The following is a 23,495-nucleotide window of genomic DNA, read 5'->3' on the forward strand; positions in this document are numbered from 1 at the left end:
TTGGAACACGATGCCATTTGATGGTTCACTTTAGTCAGCTGACAATAACCAGGATATACCAAAATTATTTGCAGCAATAAAATGAATTATACAATGATAATTGTAATGTTCTTGCCGGCTACCTTCAATATGCATAAGTAAGACTGTCATGACATAAATTAACATATATCATCATATATATGAACAGTGTATATCATACAATAGTATGATGTGATATGAATTAATAATTTTCCTTAAAAATACAAACAATAGCTAAAAGTACAACATGTACTCTAAGAAGTAGCCTACAGAGATTTGTAATACTTTCAGGAGGTAGTTCAGAGCCATACCACCTATGTCATATTATACCATACTTCGAGGACCTTTCAGGTTCTACATGTCAAAGGTATCAAACCCCAACATAAATATTCAAAACCATGATTAAACGATGACAGACACTAGTCTTGATTATCAACCATGCTGCATTGCAGTATTAATAGATGTCATTGCTTATATGAAACAATCATTATAACATTATCAGTCTAACAGTTCAACAGTAACAAATAATACAAGTGGTGCACATTATCTAATAGCTTTGATCCCACTGTGTACGTTATTGTATATCGTAGTTAACAGTTCGATCATCGTTAATGAATCTCATCGTTTAAAGCTACCGCGTATTGCCGTTCAGCTCGGTTTCAGCAAGTTCATTTCTTTGTTAATATATTTCCCTCCTAGTTTATATGGCTTTGTCTGAAACAGTCGTCTGAACACCTGCTTAATTAGAATGCCCTGTCCTACTTCCAAAGGTTTGCTGTGGCGTACCTCTGTGCAGCAGCCGACAAACGAACCCCCCCTCCTCCCCTTCCCATCCCCTGAGTTTGTATTGCACTCGTTGCAGTAGGAGGGTCCATGTGCACAGAATGACGTCTCGCAGCAAGTCTGTCTGACTCCTTCGCTTTTATTAACAGTCTTCTGTCGGGAAGCAGCAGAATCGGAAATCTGCGGTAATATGGACCGAATGTAAAAACACACAGAGAGCTGTCTCAATCGTCGGTGTGTGTGTCGTGGAGTTAAAACAGCACCGTGCTTTGGAGGATTACGACTGACAAACGCAGCTGTACACTTTTGCGCTTTAAGCTGTCAGAACTGAAACTACTGGATGTATGGCAGAAGTGAATAGCTGTCGCAACACTGGGAATATAATAAGGAAAAAATATTTATCTGTTTGTTACCGTCCCTTTTATCTTTTTTTTGGATTATTGCTGCCCAGCAACACTGCCACCTGACTAAATTGGATGTCGTAATTCAGGTAAGGACTCAAAATGTTGGCCTGAGGTAGTATCCTCCAATCAGTTATAGTTAATTGAGTACTTTGGATCACGTCAGTTACATCAAATTTAAAATGGAACGAGTTATTATTAGCTTTTATTAAGCCCACTGCTTGCTATGAGTGTAATCAAAGGAGCAATATTCACTTTGAACTACTCCAGGGGTATCGTAAAGCGCTCAGGGATAAATATGAAATCATAACGTATATGCTACGTTCCACATAATAGGCCTACTAATATAGTTAATAAAAATATGTGAAAGCACTACAATGTAACACTTTGAACAGCAACGACAGCAATAATTTAATATACAGTTCTGAAAAGGATGCTCCAACTATTTAACAAGTTTCAGTTTCTGTATGTACCTGCTTTAACCTCTGTCTGTTCATTTAATTATATTTGTTTTAAGATATATTTAGATATTGTATCCAAGTTAATTGATGTTTACTTAATAGATCGTCAAGTTAATAACAATTTACCCCATTAGGAGAGGCAGTCTGAAGCGTCCTTGTGGTTACACTCTCATCAAAGCTCAATAACGGCGTTCAGTGTCAATCTCTCGGTCGAAAATTTGACATGAAACGGTGTTGCTGAAAAGGATACAATATTCCAAGTACTTTCCCCCAAGTCGCGGTCGTTTTATGTTCAACGATACCACTGCTGTGTGTTGTTGAACAGATATCGCAATCTTGCAGTTTGCTATTGAATTATTTGCTCCCATTGTAAAACAAGATAATGTAGGTCGTTGAAAATCTGATGAGTTACCTATTTTTGAACACTTTTCTCTAGCCCAAAGCCATGCAAACTTGAATTTTGGCCAAGCTCATTTGCTGCTTACTAAAAGTGAACTTGTCGTGTTTTATGACAGTACTTGTCACGTACTGGGCATAAGTATCCTGTTGCACATTAACAGTTTTTTTTCTCCGGGGTAATCTGTAGTCTTGCGAATTTTATAATTTCATGGGACGTCGTAGTTATGTTTTGACTGCAGTACCAATAAGTGCACGAATGACAGAGTAATCAAACCAATCCGTAGGTGGCGTGATGAAGTTTTCAAGCTGAGCGTCTCTTTTTGTCCAATGGTTGCAAACAAGAGGTGGGGTAAAACGAGAACGCTACAAAGCCACGTGATGTCGTTTTAAAATTTAAAGCAACACTATCGTTTTCACTGTGGAGTGGGGGGGGGGGGTATTACGTAATATTATAAAACAAATCCAAATAACCCATGCTGAAAATATTTTAAAAAAGAACTACTGTTCAAAACAAGTCTCAGTCAATGTGACTCCGTCAAACAAGTCTCAGTCAATATCCACTCTTTCTTCATGGGTACAGCAGGTATAATTAAATGCACTCAATACAAATAAAAGTCACCTTTGGGAACCAATACAGCATCACTCTACCAAGAACAGTTTGAGAGAGATAGTCAGTGATTTAGTGATTTGTGTGTTGCCTCAAATAAAAATGTGTTTTTTTTTTTTTACTGGTCCCAAGGTGCCAGTGTTTGTCTCCCTCTGTTAGACTGAGTCTCACCCTGGATCTCCTCTTGGTCCATTAGCCTGCGTCTTTGCTTCCATTTGATGTACTGTAGCCCTGTTTGCAAGCTTTCTTGTGAACACAAATGGAAAATATCTTTAATTTTTAATATGGCAATCATTTATTTACCTCTTAACAAAGTGTTTTTTTTGTGATGATGTGGAAGTATGTTCATTCTATTCAGATCATAAGGTTAGTAAAGTTTATACACAGTTATTTTATAACATGAAGACTACAAGAAAGAGAACTATAAAAGAAGTTCTTTAAATTTCAGCAGCTCTTATGATTCAGTATACTCAAGTATAGCTGAACTTGCTTTCTTTATGCATGTACCATAATGTATATTTCTTGACATGAAATATTTTCCACTCATAAATGGACAAAACATTTTGAAGCCCATTATTAAATACATGGCTGTTTTTGGGAATGGATAATATATTATTACATTTTCTAACAAAGACTTTGAGAATATTTAATTGGTTCATAAATCCTGTATATTTGGGTATATATTCGACCTAGTTTGAATATTTTGCCTTCATTTTAAATGCGTCAAATGTCTAGCTTTTATGAACAACTTTGTCATTCAGTATTGTATGGTTTTCACTTTTCATTGCTAGGCTTAAAAAAATGTGACCATCAAAATATTAAAGATAAATTATTTAAGTGTGCAATATGAATTTTATTTTCCTTTGTACCCCCGTCATTCAGGTGTATCAATGATCCAGTCATGGAAACAAAGAGATACCAAAGCTTCATTGAGGGCTCAGACATGGAGCATAGGTGGGCACACATGCCTAACACGGAGTTCTGCTGTTTCGTGGAGGAGCCAAATCAGACCAACAGCAATGTTTTAATGGACAGTGTGAACATCAGCTGTGGGCCCAGTGCAGCAGCCAGCTTCAAGGAGAACAACGGAGACAAGATCAAGGAGTCCTCTCTCTGTCTGAACCACAGTCAACAGCTCGCCCTCCCGATTTTTAACAGTCCGGGGAAGTTGGAAACAGAGCTTTCCAAAACGGTGGCCGAGTCGATGGGCTTGTATATGAATGCAGCTAGAGAGGCAGACTATGGCTTTAGTCAGCAGGGTTCCCATGGAGGGCACTGCAGCCCTGGGAACCTGTATGCCAGCACTGGCCCACTCATGGAGGGTGACCCATCTGTGGCAGCGGGCAGTCCAAAGCTGAAATCTCCCTCTGTGTCTTGCCCTGCGATGTCCTGTCCGTCGAAGGCTCCAGTGAAGGGTTCCCCTGGCACACTGCAGGGATCGGGTGCTTTGGCCACGCCGGCCTCCTGCAGTCCTCAAGACTCCAACAGCTCCCTCTCTAGCCCTACCAGCTTGGCGTCGTCCACCACCAGCCCCTCGTACTTTGGGAAAGCCTGTCCGTCTGGGAGCAGCCCGAACAATCAAGCGCCAACGGCGTGCGCCATCTCTCGCGTTCAGCCCAGACACCCCGCCGGCTGCAGCCCCACAAACACCAGCGCCATGGGCTCCCCGCTGACGAGTCCTCTCAATATTCTGAGGTCCCCTATCTCCAGTCCCCAGAGCATGGGCAGCGTCAGGTCTCCGCCCTGCTGCAATGCTAACCTGAGATTGTCGGTGTCCAGCCCTGCTGGCAACAATAACAGCAGCGGCATCCAAGCGTCAATCACCAGCCCCGCGGCTGTCAACACCGCAGCCATGTCGAGCCCCCCAAACTCGGGGTTCCCCGTGTCTAACCCCGATGGCGCGCAAGGCTTGGTCCAGAGCAACAGTGTCAGTCCGGGGGACAAAGGCCGAGATTTCAAAGGCTTCAACTTCCCAAAGGTCGAGAGCGAGGACAGGGAGATGTACAGTGTGGGCCTGGATCCACTGGGCACAATTAAGTACATAAAAAGTGAGCCAGATCCTGACATAAGGAGCATGTGTCTGGGCTCGGAGCACAGAAATGCCCCTGGCGCAGTCTTTCCCGCCCAGATAAAAACCGAATCAAACAAAGACGCAACTTGTCTGAATCCTCCATACAACGGGCAGCAGCACGCTTTGAATCTCTTTCCTGTGACAGAGACTACATACTTGTCCCTGAGGGATAACATAGATGAATATAGCCTTTCTGGGATATTAGGACCCCCTGTTTCCTCCATGAATGGCAACTACGAACCTGGTGTGTTTCCCAACAGTGTCCTGCCTAAGGGGATTAAGCAGGAGTTGAACGATGGCTGCTATTACCAAGAGAATAACTGCGTGCCGACGTCAGCCATTGTTGGTGTTAATTCAGGTGGACATTCATTTCATTACCAGATCGGAGCACAAGGAACAATGTCTTTTTCGCGGCACGACGTGAAGGACCAGACGAACCCCTTGTTAAATCTAATTTCTCCTGTTACGGCGCTAATGGAGACATGGAAGCCTCGCCCGGGCCTGTCGCAGGGCTCTCTGTCATCCAGGGGAGAGGGTTACGTGGGTCAGAGCTGTACTGCAGAGACCATGTCGAGGTAAGAAGCAGGAGGGCCTGACTTTGTGAGTGCTGTGCACTAACAGGTGACGCTGTTGGTATTGTGTATGAAAAGGGGATATTGCGAGTGAGTAGTGTGTGTACAAAAGAGGCCTATGAGTGCATTGTGGGTATTGCATGTGAAGAGGTCACATTGTGAGTGCTGTGTGTTGAAGGTTGCCACAGAATGTGCGGTTCCACCCTGGAGAAGGAAATAAATAGTGGCAGCTGATTTTTTTGTACTTGGTGTAATAAAAAAAAAAAAAAAAAAAACTGATTGTTTCAAGATGGTTTCCAGGATGTGAATTATGGTTACTCCATGGAAAGACTGCATGAAGGTGTCAGTCCTCTTGGGGAAGAAGTCAGGAACAACGTAAAATGTTTGTTTTAGTGAACCAACATGTATGGATTTGTGAAGTACTCTTGTCAGCTTTTCATATAGCAGCAAATATTCTGTAGGGTGGTATTCAGTATGGTTGACAATATAGTATCACTTAGACAGTTTCATCACTGACACATAAATTGGTTGCCCACCTGGAATGAGATCATAAATCCATGTTTAATAGGGAAATATTTGATGCCAAATCAAGTCATTGGTGTCTTCTACCAGACAGGTATGAGAATAACATCTGTTCAGATCTTATTAGTCTTTGTTAATGACCCATCACAGGGGAAAGGAGGGTGTGAATCTAATGGAAACTTACATTTTCGATTTTTCCCACTTTTAATGGATATTGTTTTGATTCCCCTTAATCTGTGCAAACCTACTTAGTGTAAAGCTATGCTAATTTGTCCTGGTGTGGGTTGAAATCTATTCAATGTGCCTAATCTTCACTAGGTTTTTTTTTTGTTTCCAAATCAAAAGAATGGAGATATTCATGCAGACTTTAATAAAACTTTTAGCAGTAAAAATTGTTCGTTAACAAACCAAAACCTTGGATTTGGAGACATTTATTCCAAGGATTAGTTTTGTCATTTCAGGCTGTTGAGTCATGTTGCCCTGGGCTACTGCTTATTTTTAAAAATATTCTGTGTGACAATGTGCTAAAAAAAAAAAAAAGTATGATCGTATACAGAGTAGGTGTGCATGTGTGCTCTCATAAACATGCATTTAGAGTATATTAGGGAGAATTTCAGTTGGGTGTGGAAACCCAGGAAGCAGGAACAGGGACACAGAGATCAGCAACTATGAGAGGACGACTGTGCCTTTGTCCTGGAAACACAAGATCCTGACACTGACTGTAAACAATTACGTTTACTGTACCATAGCAGGGAGCCAAAGTCTATCTCTTATCAGGAGACCGTGTATGCTCAATACCTACTTTATTGCATTATGATAAATACATCCAGCAGAGACTTTGTCATGTAAATATCTTTTTTATGAGGTCTCTCAATTTTGAAAGTGTCATAAATTAACTATTACTCATAGGTCACATGATTTTGTGGGAGTAAACAGGTACTTTCTGGAACTTCACCAGGCTTCTGTGGCTTTAAATTTCTGTTTCTTTAAAAGAGGTCAATCTGTGCAACTTTGATACAGTGTTTTTTTCAGACTGCATTTAGATGGCCTAGTTGCATGCTAAATTCCAAAAGAATTCACTGTGATCCAGGAAAAACAACTAATACCAGTCAACAGCCTTGACCGTGGTCTTTAAAGATCTGTTTTTACTGTTAAAGTGAAAGAGGTCATCAGAGAAACCTCCCCCACAGTAATCCGGTTAGGAAGTATGACTGTACTTACAGTAGAACTTATCTTTTCATTTTTGGATTTCATCCATATACAGTTACTGCCATGTTTTAATATATCGGAGGGCTTGGCTCTTAATGCCCTGATAAATATGATTAGAGAGTCAAAAGTTATTTTGGGCAGGGTTTAAATTTACAATGCATTTTTTGACAACATGCAGAAAACATTTAACAAAGCCACAAGCTTCTCATGGCCTACCAGACATGGATAAAAGTTAGCTGCTTGGAGAGGAGTAGTACATGTGATCTTTTTTTCTGTGATGTTTGGTCTGTTGCTGTTCCAGAGAAGACAATAACAGTCATCCTGCGCAGTGAGGTTTAGCTAATTATTGCTCACCTCCCAACCCAATTCACCGCTACAGCCTCAACAAATATGCACACTTTCATTCTCAACAGCATGGCCAGGCTATGTGTCAGTGAAACTGGGCCAAGGGCAGCAGCCATGACCCTATGGCTGGCACGTCTCTAGGTTCTCCCCAACCTGCTATTGGCCTTATCTTAACATAGGTTAACTTACTTGGAACATTTAGGTCATCTTAAGTCATCTTCCACCTCCCAGTTAGACTTGTATAGCATAACACTTTACAGGTTATCCTTTCACAAAGCTGGGTAAATACCCAAAGCAATTCCATTTGTGTATCTTGGTTATAGGTACCACAGCAGTGCCTCATCACCAAATCAAACCTGCAGCCTTCTAGTTGCTAGGACGATTTGTAAACCAATACACAACACTGTCACCAGATTAACCACAATACTGCCTAAGTATGCCACAATGCCAGCCAATCAATAGATTGAGTTGAACAGTTAGTAGAACAATGAAACCATTTAGTTGATGATTTTTCACTGTTTGATTTTTGATTGCTGTTTGTGTCAGCTATGGGAAAAAGGTTTTTTTTTTTTTTTTTTTTTTTAGTGTTTTTCCTCGTTATTATTAGGGATGGGGGTCACAGAAGAGGCTGAGTGGCAAGTGTTTAACAACAGAAAAACTCAGAGATGTTCATTCTTGTGGATTTATACATTATTTTTATGTCCATGCAGAAAAGGGTAATTGTTTCACAGCTGTTTCAGCTTTGGCGTTTTTGTTGAGCTGCTTTGAATTTGGCTTAGCCCCCCTGCCTTCTGAACATGTTCCGTAATACTTTGGTACCCAGATTATATGGGTAATATCTATGTATAAATATATATACGCCAGAGGAATTTTCATTTTATTGATGAAACTGAGACATTAATCAGCAGATTACTGTGGTTTTTTCAGAGTAAATTAAGCGCATAGGTCAACAGACATCTTAATTTTATTGTCATCCCTTCATTTAATCTCTCTTGTCTAAATTATTTGCCTCATTTGACCCACATGAATAATGCTGCTTCATGGAAAAATGAAATCAATTTCCCTTTTGCTCACTACGCTATTGCAAAAATAATTAGCCCTAGGGTATTTCACAAGTAGATTGAATTTTCTTATATAATGTTTGCATGATTTCATTGTGTTTAAGTCAGTAACTAACTGACTGGAAAACATGTGTAGCCAATAATCAGGGAAAAAGAAATTCATATCCAGACTGTAGCTACCCGAGCAGGGAAATGACACCACTGTCTCCATACAGCCATATGGTGAGAGGGATGTTGTCCTAATAAGATCCAGCTTATCGTAGTGTCAGACAGGATGACGGTCGAGATGGTGTGGCGGAATGCCATGAAGGGCTATCAGGATTGACATTGAGCAGCGTCTGTGAACCTGTGACCTCATCAGCTACTGGTGTCAACTCCACCATCTTGGGACTGTCCTTTTGGCCTGTCTGACGAGCTGTTGGTTAAACTCGGGGGCCCTAACAGTCATACACTCAATATCCTGCGATCAGCGATACAGTACATTACATAAGAGTAGAACTGAAATCTTGGCTCCTGCCACGGCCTGAGCGGCTGAGTGAGTGAAATGCTGGCTCTGCCTGTGTTTGCCTGTGGTGGGCCTGTAAACGAGGGAATGTTTTTAATTAAAAGAGGCTGTATAGCTAAGGTATCCGGATTACACAATGCGAGCTGGCTCCCGTGCAAGTGCTGTTCGACTCTAATTTAAATGCAAAAACATCTGCTGAGGCCAAATTTATTCTCCAGAAATCATACTCCATTGCAGGGAGAGAACAGGTGGTCAGCTGAATGCACTAGTTTTGCTCAGCTGCATCTCACAAATTGCCGGTTGAACAAGCTGTAATATTGTTCATTTTTGCCAAACATTAAAAATAAGTGGCTGTACATTAGTTAAAACCGTCCTGCAGCAGGAGGAAAAAAAATTGGCTATTATTGTCCCGCAGACACATTTAAATGGAATATCAACAAAGTGACGATAAAATGAGAAATGATTACCACATGACCTACTTTTGTGTTCTAAATGACTTATGTGCTTGCTGCCAACATCTTGTTGTACCCTATTTAGACAGTGATTCTGCTGAACACTGGAGTGCACTGTTGAAGTTTTTTTTTCATGAAAGAATGCTTTCTCATTAGGGCCTGAATGTTATTTAGGCTATTCATTACAGAGTCTTGAAACTGGTTAGCTCTGCATATTTACACAGAAACTGTTAACAAAACTTTTCAGTGTTTTTCTGTGTATTTTTAGACAGAGGGTTCTCGAAATAAATTGTGTAGTCTGAAGCGAAATTGGTGGGTTGTAAAAAAAAAAAAAAAGTACCCTTCAGGACAGGTGAGCTGCTCTGTCTGATAGGATTTTTTTTGGTTATCGTTGAACATTGACACCAAGAGAAGTACAGTAATTTTCCATTCTCAGATCCTCAAGTACAAAATTACTGTGAGTGGGTCTTTTAACAGTAGGCACTGTCCTGAACCAGGTTACTGCTTTTAGATAACTTGTACTCTGTATCTTCAAAGTGAGAAATAGAAGATGAAGTAACTGAGTTGCCAAGTTTGGATTTTGAAGTTGATTCATGTTTTTCAATTGTATAAATGTGCCTTGGTGAAGATTGTAGTGGCATTATGAAGCAGCAGTTTTGTTGGCTCTGTGTCTAGGCTCCTCGGGACTAAGCACTTAAAAATGCGCACACAGTCCAAGTGTGGTCATCCAGCTCTCTGTATAGTCTTCCAAGGGCAACATCGTCCCTCTCCCTCTGTACTGCCTCAACGCAACGCAGTGCATCAGCGAAGAACTGTGTCACGTCTTCCTCATTACCCTAACACATAGCTATGACTGGAGTAAAAGATAAAAGAAGAAAGTTCATGAATGCACAGTTTTAGCCAGAACTGCGATCAAGCGTGACGGTTGGAAGAATGCCTTACTGAGATGCCTTCCGGTTATACTGAAATGCCTTCCGGATATGCAGAAATGCCTTCCCGTTATACTGAAATGGATGCGCGTGTGAAGCGTTTCATATGTATGAATGTGCCCGTTTCATGTATATCTGTACGAACATTTCATAAGTATATATGTGTGAATGAATTTCACATGTGTCTATATGAGCGTTTCACATATACTGTATTTCCTAAACGGCCCCTCATAACACATGGCTCAGCAGTGGGTATAGGACGGTGGTTCCCAAATTGCGAGCTGAGAGGGGTTTGAGAAACATAGAATAACTCCCTTTCCCCAGACATTCACACTAATCAAAAAAACATTGCACTGGTCTGTGAACATGCAGGCCATTTGACTCAAACTAAAATGTATTTTTATGCTTTTATGCTAATATATCATACGCATAATTTAAATAAGGGGCAGGTCATTGTAAATGTATTCACTCATTAAGTCAGTTGTGATGGGTTTGGAAAGTTCTGGAACCTCTACAGAGCAGTGCACCTGCCCTGTCTCAGGTTCAGCTGCTGAGGAGGCCATGAGGGAGAATCAGTTCGGGAGGAAAGAACACTTGTAACTGGACCCCTGCCAACACAATGTTCTACACTGGGATCAACGCGCATATTCCTGCCGGAACACTAATAGGCACTTAATTGTATGTTCTTATTCTGAATTAATGGATGGCATTGATTTGATTAAGTCATACACCACTGGATACAAATATCCAATTAAATCCAAGCCTGCGTGCGTTCGGCCTGCGTAGCGCGGGTTTTGCGTGCAGGGGTTCTGAGAGTGCCCTCCGCCGGGTTGACACTCACCTGGAATTTAAAAGCGTGGCCTGATTGTGAGAAGCTTGATCGGACTGAGGAGGCCCCATGCACAGTCATGCTGGGAATATGCACTCTGAGGAGGAAGGGGGCTGCTACGTGAGGACTGACAGCCCAGGTTGTTGCGAGGCCTATTCTGTTTGATTTATGGGTGCCGAGAGAGTGAGAAAGATTAGTCCGGGCTTCCCAAAGCATGTGATTTACGTCTCAGTGTATTGCTCTCACACGTTAAGCGATGTACAGTTTGGGTAGAGGCCACCTTGGTCGTAGTCGTGTTAAACCTGACAAGCTGCTTGTAAATGCTTGCACTGAGGCCTGTGGTCATGTTCTGTTTTCGAGTAGCTTTTCGTTGTAATAGCTATCAGACTCTTCAGGTAGATGAAAATTTTTTGTTGGTCTGTTTCCCTGGAATACACTTTGTGCAAGAAAATTAACACTCAGACAAAAGTGGTCTCTTCAGCCTTTAGGTTTTAGGCTCTTCAAGTATGTCAGAAGGATTTTTCAGTTTTTATTGTTCTTAGCAACTTGTGTGTACTCAGTACTACTTATGTGTATATGGTAATTTATCTTGCTGCTATTTCAAACAATAAAAAATTAAGTATTTTGGAATACATTTACAAAAAAGAGATCACTGTAACTCAGAAGAGATTGCTTTCATTCAAGTGTGTTCTTGTTTCATTCAAGACAAAACAAAATCACATAACTGGATGCAGCATATAGTACATGCTAAATATACTACATTTCAAGGATTTCCATATTGCTCATGATCTGTTGACACAACAGATTCATTTTCAATGTTTGTCTTAAGAGTATTGTATTACAGGTAAGGGCCACCTTTCCTTTGTAAGTCACATGTAAGGAAGTGGTAGAAGGCCTCCCCCACATAAGGCAAGCAATGACTTGTTCACAGGTTCTCTAATAAAGCTTGTTTTCTAAACATATCCAATGCATAAATCAATATATAATCCTTTTATTTTGATTGAGTCTGAGGACCCCCCCCCCCCCCCCCCCCCCCCCCACACACACACACACACACACACACACACACACACACACACACACACACGCGCGTACACAAACAGGCATGCACAGACACACATGTCAGTGCCTCTGGGCACACCAACAAAACTGGCAATGAATGCTGGGTAAAAAAAAAAAAGTCTGTCCTCATTTGAACTCCTGGAACAGCGTTTGACAAAAAGAACATGAGCATGCCACAGTGCCACAGATTTCCTCGTACCACTTTAGGAACACGTGCAACTTCATTGTGCCTGGTAGTGGAGCTGCCCTGGCCTGTCGCATCCAGGTGCAGTTACTGGAACAGGATGGAGCGGGCACCTTCTCTGTGAGTCTCAGCCAGTCTGTGCCCCCGTTAGGCGGTGCTGACCAGTCTCCACATGATGGGAGGCCGTTCCCCCCCTTTGTCGTGCAGCTCAAGAATGCACCACTCGAGCACTGAGGGACTAGAACTTCAACAGCGACTAATCAGCCTAAAAACTGCATTTAATTGGATGGTTTTTAGACAGTACCAACAATCAGATTTGTTTTATAACTGCTCTTACCCAGGGGTTTAGATTTAGGTTACACCCTGCTGTGCGCTTATCATTTTACCTAAAATCCCTGCATGTTTCTATGTCTGTGCTACCCTACCCTGTTATTCCTGTACATTTAACCCATTGATGACTTGATAATGCTGTGAAAGGTGCATTTGGTTATTTAATACTCTTTACTAAAGATGTAAAAAGCCATTTGTGGGGTCTTTTATGAACCTTTTTTCTTCTTCCTTTTATGTTACTTGTTCCTTGTCCTGTTTGTAACGTACTGTACATTATGCATGTACTTCACAAAATGTGATTACTGCAGCATAATTATCACTAATTACGCTCATAATCAACAGAAATTTACTTACAGCAATGATAAAGCAAGATTGCAAACGCAAGGCTATAGATGCTCAATGGGCAGATGGAGTAGTGTAGAGGCTGAACTTAAGTGTCTTGTTTGGAAAAGGCATTTATATCTTTGCACCATTTCATAATCGTATTTTTCCATCACCATGTTCTCTTATGGTAGCACTGTAAGCACTGAGAATGAAAGAAAAATACATTGTGGTAATGTACGTTGTCAGTACAGACCATCGCACATAATAATAACCCAGTACAGGATAAAACTGAGTTCATGGGGGTCTCTGTGTGTGCATTTTTTTCTCCAATCAAATACCCTGGATTGGACCAATTAGGTCTTACTGAGTTAATTGCTACTTTTGTGAAAACAAAGGTACATTTTTACTGGCTGTATCCCAAAGGTTATCTAACAATGAAAGTGGTAATTGATATGCATTATCTGATATACTGTTTGCAGATGCGTGTTCTGACTTGAGATCAATGTAATATGTTTATTGAATTTCTTCAGTGATGATTTTCCGTGGGGTGCACGTGAGTGAACAAATACAGAATGTCAAGATTGCCCATGTTTATTTAGTGTTATCAGTGATACTTCTGAAATGTTTATTCAGAAACCGGTTGGCCTATATTTCAGGAGAGGCTGGGATTCACTGACAGCAGAACTAGCTTCCATTAGCAAAAGCATGTCAGACAAGATGCAATGTGATTTATGATCCAACAGACTGGAAATATTTCTTATGAAGCAGTTCTTGGTGAGTGGGTGGATGTTCACCGGTATGAAGAGTATAGAACTATGATGTAGGACTATGAAATTTAAGAAATACTGCTAAATATCCTTTCATTGAAATGTGGAGAAATTGACATTTCAAGTGATCATATTATTACTATCAATGAGCTAATATACAGTAAGATCTAAGTAAGACAATCTATTATGCAAAGAAGTTGCATGAGGCACAGAAGGCACTTAGTTGAAGGAAAATTGTTAATGTGCAAGGACCAAGAGCCTGTAAGTGAAAAATACCAAAATCATGTGTGATCCTGTTTGACATTTTAACATGGAGAGCAAGGGGTTCTGGGGAATGGTGAGGAGACCTTTTGTGCATGGTTTCCATAAAATCCTTGATTGGGTACCTGAGTTGGAGACTGGAAGTCAAAATGGAGCACTTATTAGGAGACTTAGGTAGTATTTTGACATTGTCATCTTAAAATGAATAGAAAATATATATAAATATAAAACTGTGGCAAACAGTTGAAATAAATATGACATTGCTCATAATTATCGGAAAATGCCTGATAAAATTACCAATAGTTCTGCCCCAAAGATCAGTGAAGGAGCTTAGGCTTGCAGGAGTAGGGAGCTGTGGACTGCAATACAGACTAACTCTCATTTGTTACATTGCATCGCAGGTAATGCACAGAAATATTCTAGAAACTATATTGGTATTGAATATGGCCTAAAAATGTCACGGGGCCTCTCTCTACAGTTTTGTATATAACAAGAGAACTGAGATTCTGGGCTTTGTCTGGTCTTGAGTTGTGCTGAGTGAACTGAAATACCGGTTTCCAACAACACAGTGTACAGTGAGGTTACCAAGCACGTCTTCAGTGCACTTGCCTCAGGGTGTACAGTACAATGACACACTGACCCAATGGGTAAACAGAGAAGATAACCAATGACGGCCCACAGAAAAGGTACATACTGTATCATATGGACTTGTTGACAGAAGACAAAACGCGTAAAACAGGAATATATATTGCTGAATAAAAGTTTTTTTGTGCCATTTTGAGCCAAAATGTCTACTGAAAGTCATTACAGGATATATTATTTGGATTTGTCACGGCAAGCTTTCCTGTGTCCCTTTTGTTGAGGTCCGCAGGGGCTAGTGTGGTGAAAGGTATGGGTGTTAGTGCTATTTTGCCCCCCTGTCTCTGTGGCCGTTTTAAAGAGGTGGCTCAGTACAGAGGTGGAAACGATACAGAAGCGGTAATGTAATGTAATGCAAAAATAACGTAGTGTTCTGAGCTCAGTTGAGTTTGAGCTCAGAACCTCACCGCGTCAGCTGAACGGAGATGGGGTTCAGCCCTGGTGCTCGCTCAGCTGTAGGGAGGTTTGTGTCTCCCGCTGACGGAGCTGGTAGACGTGTTACTCCACACATAGGCTACAGCCAGAAAACTGCACAGGTTTGTGTTCCCTCAGTTTTACTGCGTCTGACGCCATCAGAAGTCCCAACTCTGCTCTAAAGTAGACTGTCTGCCTGTGTTTTTTTTTTTTTTAACCAGCTGCATCTGTCTCATCACCACAAATCTACCCAAGCTACGGCATACTTTTACCAGGCTGTGGGAGTGAGCGATTTCTGGAATCACTTTGTAATTAAGGTTTTACATTTTTAATATTCTCGTTATTTTTTTTTTTCCTTGACACACTCTTACTGTGCTGTGCCATTTCTTATTTCCATGACTTTAAGCATTGCCTTCATTTATTTCATAACATGAATGCTGCTTGAGACTTTTATTTAACTATGAAACTTGGACCATAGGAGCACATACATGTTCAGTCTCACTGGTAATCACCAGTTTCTCCAAAGTTTCCCCTTATTTATTAATAAATAATTAGAGTGATCACAAATAAACACGAGGAGATGACTTTGAGAGAATGAGAGTGCTGCCTCTCCATAAAAATTAAATAAAACTACAAGAAACCCACATGTCTAGTATCTAATGTAATTTTATGTAATAACTGGTGTAAAAGTCTTAATGCAAATAGTCATTAAATCCAGGCTTAAAGCATCAATGGGGAACACATCTGGAGTGAGAATTTTGTGTTTTTTTTATAGATAGTTGGAATAATGCTCCACATTCTTTTCCGCCTGAGCCAGCGAACGGTCAATGGACAGGTTGGAATGCAAGGAAAGGTCTCATTCAGCCATAAAATATGCACTCAGCGGGCCGCTGATAAGGACATTAGACCACATACAGCTGTCGTGGATGTTTCTGACACATTGTGCTAATTTGTGGTAGTAATGGCTCCCTCCTCGCTGAAATGCGAATGTTCTGTCTGATCGATATGCTGCCAGTGCAGCATCAGGCATTGCTCTCGCCCTGTGCAGACCAACTGTCAGTTTACATTCGCTCTCCTGACGATAAGGGTATTTTCAATAATTGGATAAGCTAATGAAAGTGCTATCACCTTCACATTAAAGACTTGTGCTTTATTTAGCATTTCACGCGTCTGGAGGCACACTTTCTCTGCTTTGAAGGTTGAGTTAATCGCAAATTTTAATTTTAAAGCCCCGTCCTGGATTTGAGCGTTTCATTCATAAGAACATCGCGTACGTTTTTTGCAGATGGCCTGTTGTTTCCTGGCTTCGTCTGAAGTGTTTCAGATGCCTGGAGAGTTCTCTTCATTCCTGCACTCTTACACACTCCCAACATGTGTGTCTTATTTCTCTTGTTTCAATTAAGGCCTTCAGAAAGCTACGCCAACACAAATGTGAAAGTCCAGCTGCACAAGCTCCATCAGGCAAAGTCATGTATCCCTGTGTCACTAATTTTAGACATCCACTCACAGAGCAAAAAAGTAATTGTATCTTGAACCTGCATTCTGTTACATTACCAGAAGCTAGCAGTTAGCTAGCTTTAACTATCTAACCATGTAAATTCATAGGACAGCGTTCATAAGTAAGTTGTGCCCATCTAAATAGGAGTAATGCAAAATAGAGGGGACTGTTATGATTTTTCATGTAGGTTAGTGAAACGTATCTTAAGAATTTTCTTCTGCTTACCAGTATAAGTATGGGAGCACACCTCTCTATCTATTGTAATGTGTTTGACGTATTCCAGCCTAGTTCCAGCCAGCTATGGAAAACTAACCAAGCCTTGTCAGCCCAGGCCAGCCAGGTTCCAGCCTATATAGGCCCAACACTGTTCTGACAGTTAGTGAAAGGGGTATCAATGTTCATTCAGCTCTCACTGATACAAAAAACCCCACACAAAAATAGATAATAACCACCTTCCATGTTAATGTTTTTTAAATGACTGTAGTCTGCTTGCCAAAACCTTTAAAGGCGCCAGTGAAATAGACCACCAAAGCAGCTGCTTCAGGAGCCAGGTAATGCAGAGTGTGAAAGCTGGCCCTGAGAAAGAGAGCTGAGGGGGAGAGCAGGGGTGAGGCTGGTGGAGTGGGGAGGCGGGTGGGGGGGGGGTGGGGGGGTGCAGGGGTGGGGAGGTGATGGGGATGGGCGGACTTCAGTCCTGGTGATCATTAGGAACAAGTATGAATGGGAGCTCAGAATCCAGAGAGCAGGTGAGGGTTGGGTTTAAGTTTCCAGCGTCCCCACCCAAGGTTAATGAGGCGTAAAATCAGGGCACGCACAGTCCTCTGGGTGTCCCACAGTGGTCCCGTTTACAGCGGAGGACACCCCACCATAAGCGCAACAGCAGAGACGGGTCGCTCATTGAAACGTGCCTCACAGACTTAAGTCCGTTAGCGCTGTAGGTTGAGCGTTCACATGCACTTTGTCAATTTATTTCTCTTGAAATCCAACCTCTTCCGTGTTTTGACAGTCGCTAACAGGCTTAGCATGTCAGCTCCGCGTGTGTTTAGTTTCCTCCCTGTCACCGGCCTGGTGTGAGCCCTCCAGCTGGTGTTGACTTTGGGCAGTAACTGTAGTGCCTGCTATATGTCACAGTAACATGCAAATGTGCAGGCCCTTGCGAGGCTGTTCCCTCCTTCTGTGATCCACTCAGGTCTGTTTCCTGTGTGGCCCTCTCTTGATGCCCTGTGGTCTGCTTTGGACCACAGCGAATCAACACAAGACATGTCAGTCAATGTACCCACTGCTTTTGGTTACTGGCAACCTGCTTCACTCAAGACCGCAGATACATATTTGAAGTAAATCTACATTTTGTTGTTTTTGCCAAGCTGCACAGGCTCTTAAACTGTTCGTCTGCGGATGTCAGGATTTCACCCATGATGAGGCATAGGTTATTTCCTCTTCATGTAATTATGCATGAACCTAGATGGTGCCATTATTTCTAAAGATCTCAGCATCTGAATTGCAAGTAGTTGGATGTGGGTTTTGATGAACCGGTGTGCCAGAACATGTTAACACTGCAGTGTTGAACCTAATTTTGCCCCTGTAGTAAGCGGTGGTCTAGGAACAGTGTATGATACTGGTGGTATAGCCTTGCAGGTAACCAAACTAAGATCCTTCTTCTTGACATCAGAAGAGGAATGATGCTTTTATTTAGAGCATACTTGCCAGTAATCATTTCGTGACCATCTGCATCCAGTCAACTCTGGGACTGCCTAAAAGGGTGCCTGTGGGCACCCAGACGCGAGCGGGATTGTGGAACAGGCTGCCACCCAAAACCTCAGAGAGATGTTTACACAAACAGCAAGCAACACACAGCGCTTTAGTCCTGGCAAGGAGACATGACTGTACATTTCTTATTTTGGAAAGCAGAAAAAGGACGTCGGTGTATTTTTGGATCGCCGTGACCCTAAAGTCGTGCTGAAGGCTATACAGTACAGGAACACAGGGGACGTTTTCTCAGATGAACTCTCTGCTGCGGGGCATCGGCAATAACGTCACTCTAGTCCACTTGCTGTGAAAGGCAAAGCGTGCAGATGTAACCTTCCCATGTTGCTTTGCTCCCTGGGGCAGCAGTGAATGTTTCATTTTTGCCCCTCCCTCTGCCAACCTTATGGCCCCATCTGAGGGGGATGGCGCGGGAGGGCGGTGCAGTATTTGTCCCCTATCCTCAGATGCCTTCCACAACAATGGCCGATTTTTGGCGGATAAAAGGGAGTCACATTCCATAATAGTCAATGGTGTTTTCCACACCACCCCTGCTGTAACCACGAGACTTCTTTCCCTGTAATGTACTCACCCAGCCTGGTTTGATTTGTGTCGCTTCGCTTGACGGTTTACACCCTGCTAGGATGGAAATCCAGTCAGCGCTTAGTCACTAACCCATGGACCTGCCCTGAAGTCTCTTGAGCTTTACAATTCTGGTATGTGAACACAGTGTGACAACGTTGGCCATCATGATTAAATTTTTACAGGCAAGCTTCGGTTTGGGAGTCATGTAAGCTATGTGAGAGCGTTCTCCCAAAGAATTGGAGCCAATGCCAGAGAACCTTGTATAGCTGAATGCCCGAAAATTAGGCAAAGTGTTTCAACAGTAAACCCACATACCATTATTATCTGGGGCTAAATAATGCCACAAAAAGAAATAAGTTAAATGTAGGGATTGGAAAGAAAAAGATTTGGTCAAGTGACCTTCATCAGTGACATTCTCTTTTATACATAGTAAAGTACCAAAATCCTGGCTGATGACACTGCTTGGCAACCTTCAGACTCCATGGGAGGTTGCATACAACCAATTACATATTCTCACTCGCTCAGTGTTGGAGTGCACAATCGGTGTGCTAAAAGGCTGGGGGATGTGTTTGGATATGGCAGGTGGCATGCTTTTATAGACAGCTGAGAAGTGCAGAAGTTCACATCGGCCTGTTTTATCCTACACAGTATGGTTAAGAAACATGGCATTTGTTCACCATTAGATGAACAACAATGGGCCCTATGTGTGAAACACTCCAGAGAACAGGTCTTCAGTTCAGACTCCCTTTGAATTAACTGAGCATCTTTGAGTCAAGGTATGAATTACATGTAATAATGCTCCTTGTCACCCCTGATTTAGACTTTTAATCTAAGCCCCCACATACTTTGTATGTGTCAGATACAGAAATTATTGTTAGACAAGATACCGTAAGGACAAGCTTTGGTTCAAAAAGTGATTTATTTAGACATTGCAGTCAAAGACATGCTTATTTTTACTATATATTTACTTATTTATGGAAGTGTTTTTGTTTTAATGTAAATTTATGTGAGTTTTTCATTGGTGTATGTTTTTATGTTGTTTGTGAGCCCATAACCCAAGACAATTTTCTATCATTATGTGATAGCCAATAAAGTTTTTTGAATCTTAAATCTATTTTGACCAGTGATTTACTGAGGTCCCAGACACTCCACTGCTCACACTACAAAAAATATGTTTTTTTTTCTTTTATCCACCTCTGTCAGAATTGTTTACATCTCTGAATCAGAGGAATTATTTTCTTTTTTTACCTTCTGGCAGCATTTTGGCTACACCTACGACTTGGAAGTCAGAATGTCTTTATATGGGATTGTTGGGGCATTTGCTGCTCATGCTAAGTATGCTAATTACAGATAACATGTACAAGCATCCAATTTAAGAACAGTTGGGATTCATCATCATACAAATGAATACAAAAATGGGTGTTTTTCAGATTTCTTGAATCCGACTTTTTCATATAAACTCCTAAGAACAAAATATGCAAATCTACAAACATTTTGATGAAATAGACCCACAGTTAGTTACCACAGCATCTTATGTGTGTATGTGCGTGTGTGTGCATGTCTTGTGTGTGGGTGTGTGTATGTGTGTGTCTGCAATGATGCGTGAAGACTGAGTGTGACAGAGTGCTGTCACTACAATTGAGTATGCGCTCTGACTGCCATACCAACGAGCCTGGCTCTTTGGCGTTGCGGTCAAGCTGCAAGTTTGGCACCCAGTAGACCCGGGTTTGAGGCCGGGTGGGGTGACTGCTCTCGCCCTTCGCTACACCCAGGGCTTATGCCACTCATCTGCTTACACACTGGCATGGTAAAGCCCCAGGTATGGAAGTGTTCCATGTCCTGTCTACACGGTGTCACATTGGATCTAATCCTGTATTATTCCATTTCCTACGCTGGTATTGACTTGTGAGGAAGTTTACGGATTACAGCAGTGATGGGAGGTATCCCCAGGAAAGGAAACGTGTGGCGTGATTCAGCCCTCACCAGAGGCGCTGAATGATTTCTGCTCTTGGTGTGTTTGCCCAGGGGAGACTGACGGGTGTACTAGCGGTCAGGAAGGAGGGGTGTGAACTGACTGAGAGCCCGAGGGCTCAATGGGAGGAGGCGCCTGCTGAGGTTGGGAAATGGTCAGTGATGAACCAGATGAGGGCCTTTCACTCTGTCGTCGGTGTCCCAGAGGACAGCCGTTGTAAAATGCTCCTCCCTTCAGCATAGCTGAAATGTGGATTCAGAATGCAGTCATGCTGAGCACCATTCATAAGGCGTAGTGTTTTAGTAATTATGATTATAATGTAAGAAAGCAGTGTTTTATTTTGTTACCAGCAATGCAGCTGGTAGGAGTGCACATACATTTTAGTGGGTTAATGAGAGGTTATGAGGTGGGTTGATGAGAGAGCTAATTCATGTATACAATACTGAATGTGTAAAGGCAAGCGAGTTCATTTTCTGTTATGGCAGGTCTGGCCTGGTTTGCCGTATTACAATTAAGTGATTTATTAAGTGACTCACTGTAAACTGACCCTATGGCTGATAATACTGCAGAAGGGTTAATCCATCCAGCAATTAAGTTGCATTTAGATTCCAAATCCTGTTAGCATGTGATAAATAGCCCGCGATACTGTAAAGCCATTGCAAGCACGTCAGAGGTAATGCAGCTAACCGGTCGGAGAGAAAGGGGCCTTGGATTACATCAGCCTTAAAATAGTTTTAATTGTGATTATAGTCAAACAGTGAGCAATGTCTCTGCTTGCAAAAAGAAAAAAAAAGAAAACCTGAGCTCTCAATCACTGAAGGATAGCCAATTAATGAAAAGAAATCACTGTGTGTATTTGCAATGAAAGATTGGGGCTTTTCATGTGTCTTCGGTTTATTTGTTTATGTATTGAAAATGTTCAGCATTGAGCCTGCGGCTGGCGTCTTTGTTGGTTTGTTTTCAGATTACTCAATAATCACATTACTGCCTAGGGGCTTTCTTTAGCCTGGCCTTCTGTCTGCACTAAAGAGCACTCCTTAGCAGTATGAACTCAATAACATCCTGTGCTGCCCCTCTTAAAGTGACCCACCTCCCTTTTTTTTTTCCCAAGGCAGTCAGTTGTTTGAGTGCCTTGAAGCAGTTGAACCGTTATTGTGAAATAACATTTGGGATACTGATGATTGTGTTTATGTAGTGCCATCTTTGTATCAAACAAGGTCGTTGGTACATGTGGTCCACTGCTGTTTTCATGTGCTAGTGGCATAGTATTTGAGATACTGTAGAAGGACAGTCATTCATCACAGGCAGCTATTTAGATAATGCACGTTAACTGGTATGTCTGCAACATATATACATTCAAGGTTCATACCTGGAACCTGACAGTCTCAATCTCGTAGCCTGGCACAATAGGCGAGATGGAAACAGATTACTTTGGGTGCGAGAGGGGTGTTTACGGGTGTGTGGAAAAGGTTAATTAGATCAGCGTGGTCACAGCAGAGGGTGAGTATCCCTGACAGTGCTTTGATTTTTCAGACCTTACCGCGACGCAGAGGAAGCAAGATCACAGCAGGAGCTGTGTACGCTTTGATAACCTGTCAGATACTTGATCTAAGAAAAGATAGTGACTGCTGTATTGCAATGTTGTGTTATGTATTTTACATGAGAGAAGTATTTTAGGCTGAGAAGAGATAGCCAATCCACACATGGGCTTTTCTTTAAATTTTGTGCATATCTGTATGTCTTAGTACACAAACCAATGACAGGCTGACTAGAACTGGTAACCTGTCAGATCTGATTTATTTACAAATAGTTTGCAGTCAGTATATTTCCTGTAACAATATACTTCATATTTATATGCGAACGCACAACATTTAATTGGTTGGTACAATAAACTGAAGGATTTTTTCCATGAACTAATATCTTCTTTTCTTATTTTCAATACAAATTAGATTCTAGTTGTTTAATGTCACTGACTGTTGAGCTCACAGTGTTTTTGAAGTATAAGAACAGCACTTCCTTAAACCTTGTGTTGTGTAGAATTTTGTGGACAAAGCACATTGCAGCTGGCCAAGCTTTTGATGTACTGAAGAGAAATGAAAGCTACTTAAAATTCTTAGTATATTGTATGAAAATATAAGGCTTTTTTCCTTGCTCTGTTATCTTATATATCCCTATTTTACCTTAAAGAATTTTTACATATTTTTGACATATTTTTATAGTGGTTTGGTTTTGAATTGGGGGTAGTTTTGTTTTTTTTGTTTTTTTTTCTTGGTGGAATGAGTAACAGACAGCAGTTTATAGGTGAATAAGGTGAAACAGGTGAACGGCAGATTATTTGACAGTTGCTCAGTACAGGTCCGACATTTAAAAAGTATATTAAAAGAGATTTTGTCTGGATATTGGTCTTTCTGCATAATTATAATTTCCATGATGACTTTTACTTAGTTGCATTGACTGTTTATACTGTGAAAGACACTGATCCACACAACTCCACATCATGCCTGATTTGTTTTAATCTGACAATATCAGCACTGGAAAAACATTCACTCTGA

General features: G+C 41.5%; 1 protein-coding gene across 1 annotated transcript in view; it reads left to right on the forward strand.

Moving 5' to 3' along the window:
- The first annotated feature begins 914 nt into the window (after positions 1-914).
- LOC118769340 (mineralocorticoid receptor-like) overlaps positions 915-23,495 on the forward strand; it is a 59,843-nt gene continuing 37,262 nt past the window's right edge. Inside the window, exons 1-2 of the mRNA XM_036516371.1 lie at positions 915-1,291; positions 3,552-5,315. Of these exons, the coding sequence (XP_036372264.1) occupies positions 3,571-5,315 (1,745 nt within the window). The 5' untranslated portion in view covers positions 915-1,291; positions 3,552-3,570. The remainder of the gene's footprint in view (positions 1,292-3,551; positions 5,316-23,495) is intronic.

This window comes from Megalops cyprinoides, chromosome 22 (assembly GCF_013368585.1).
Source record: "Megalops cyprinoides isolate fMegCyp1 chromosome 22, fMegCyp1.pri, whole genome shotgun sequence".
Lineage (NCBI taxonomy): Eukaryota > Metazoa > Chordata > Actinopteri > Elopiformes > Megalopidae > Megalops > Megalops cyprinoides.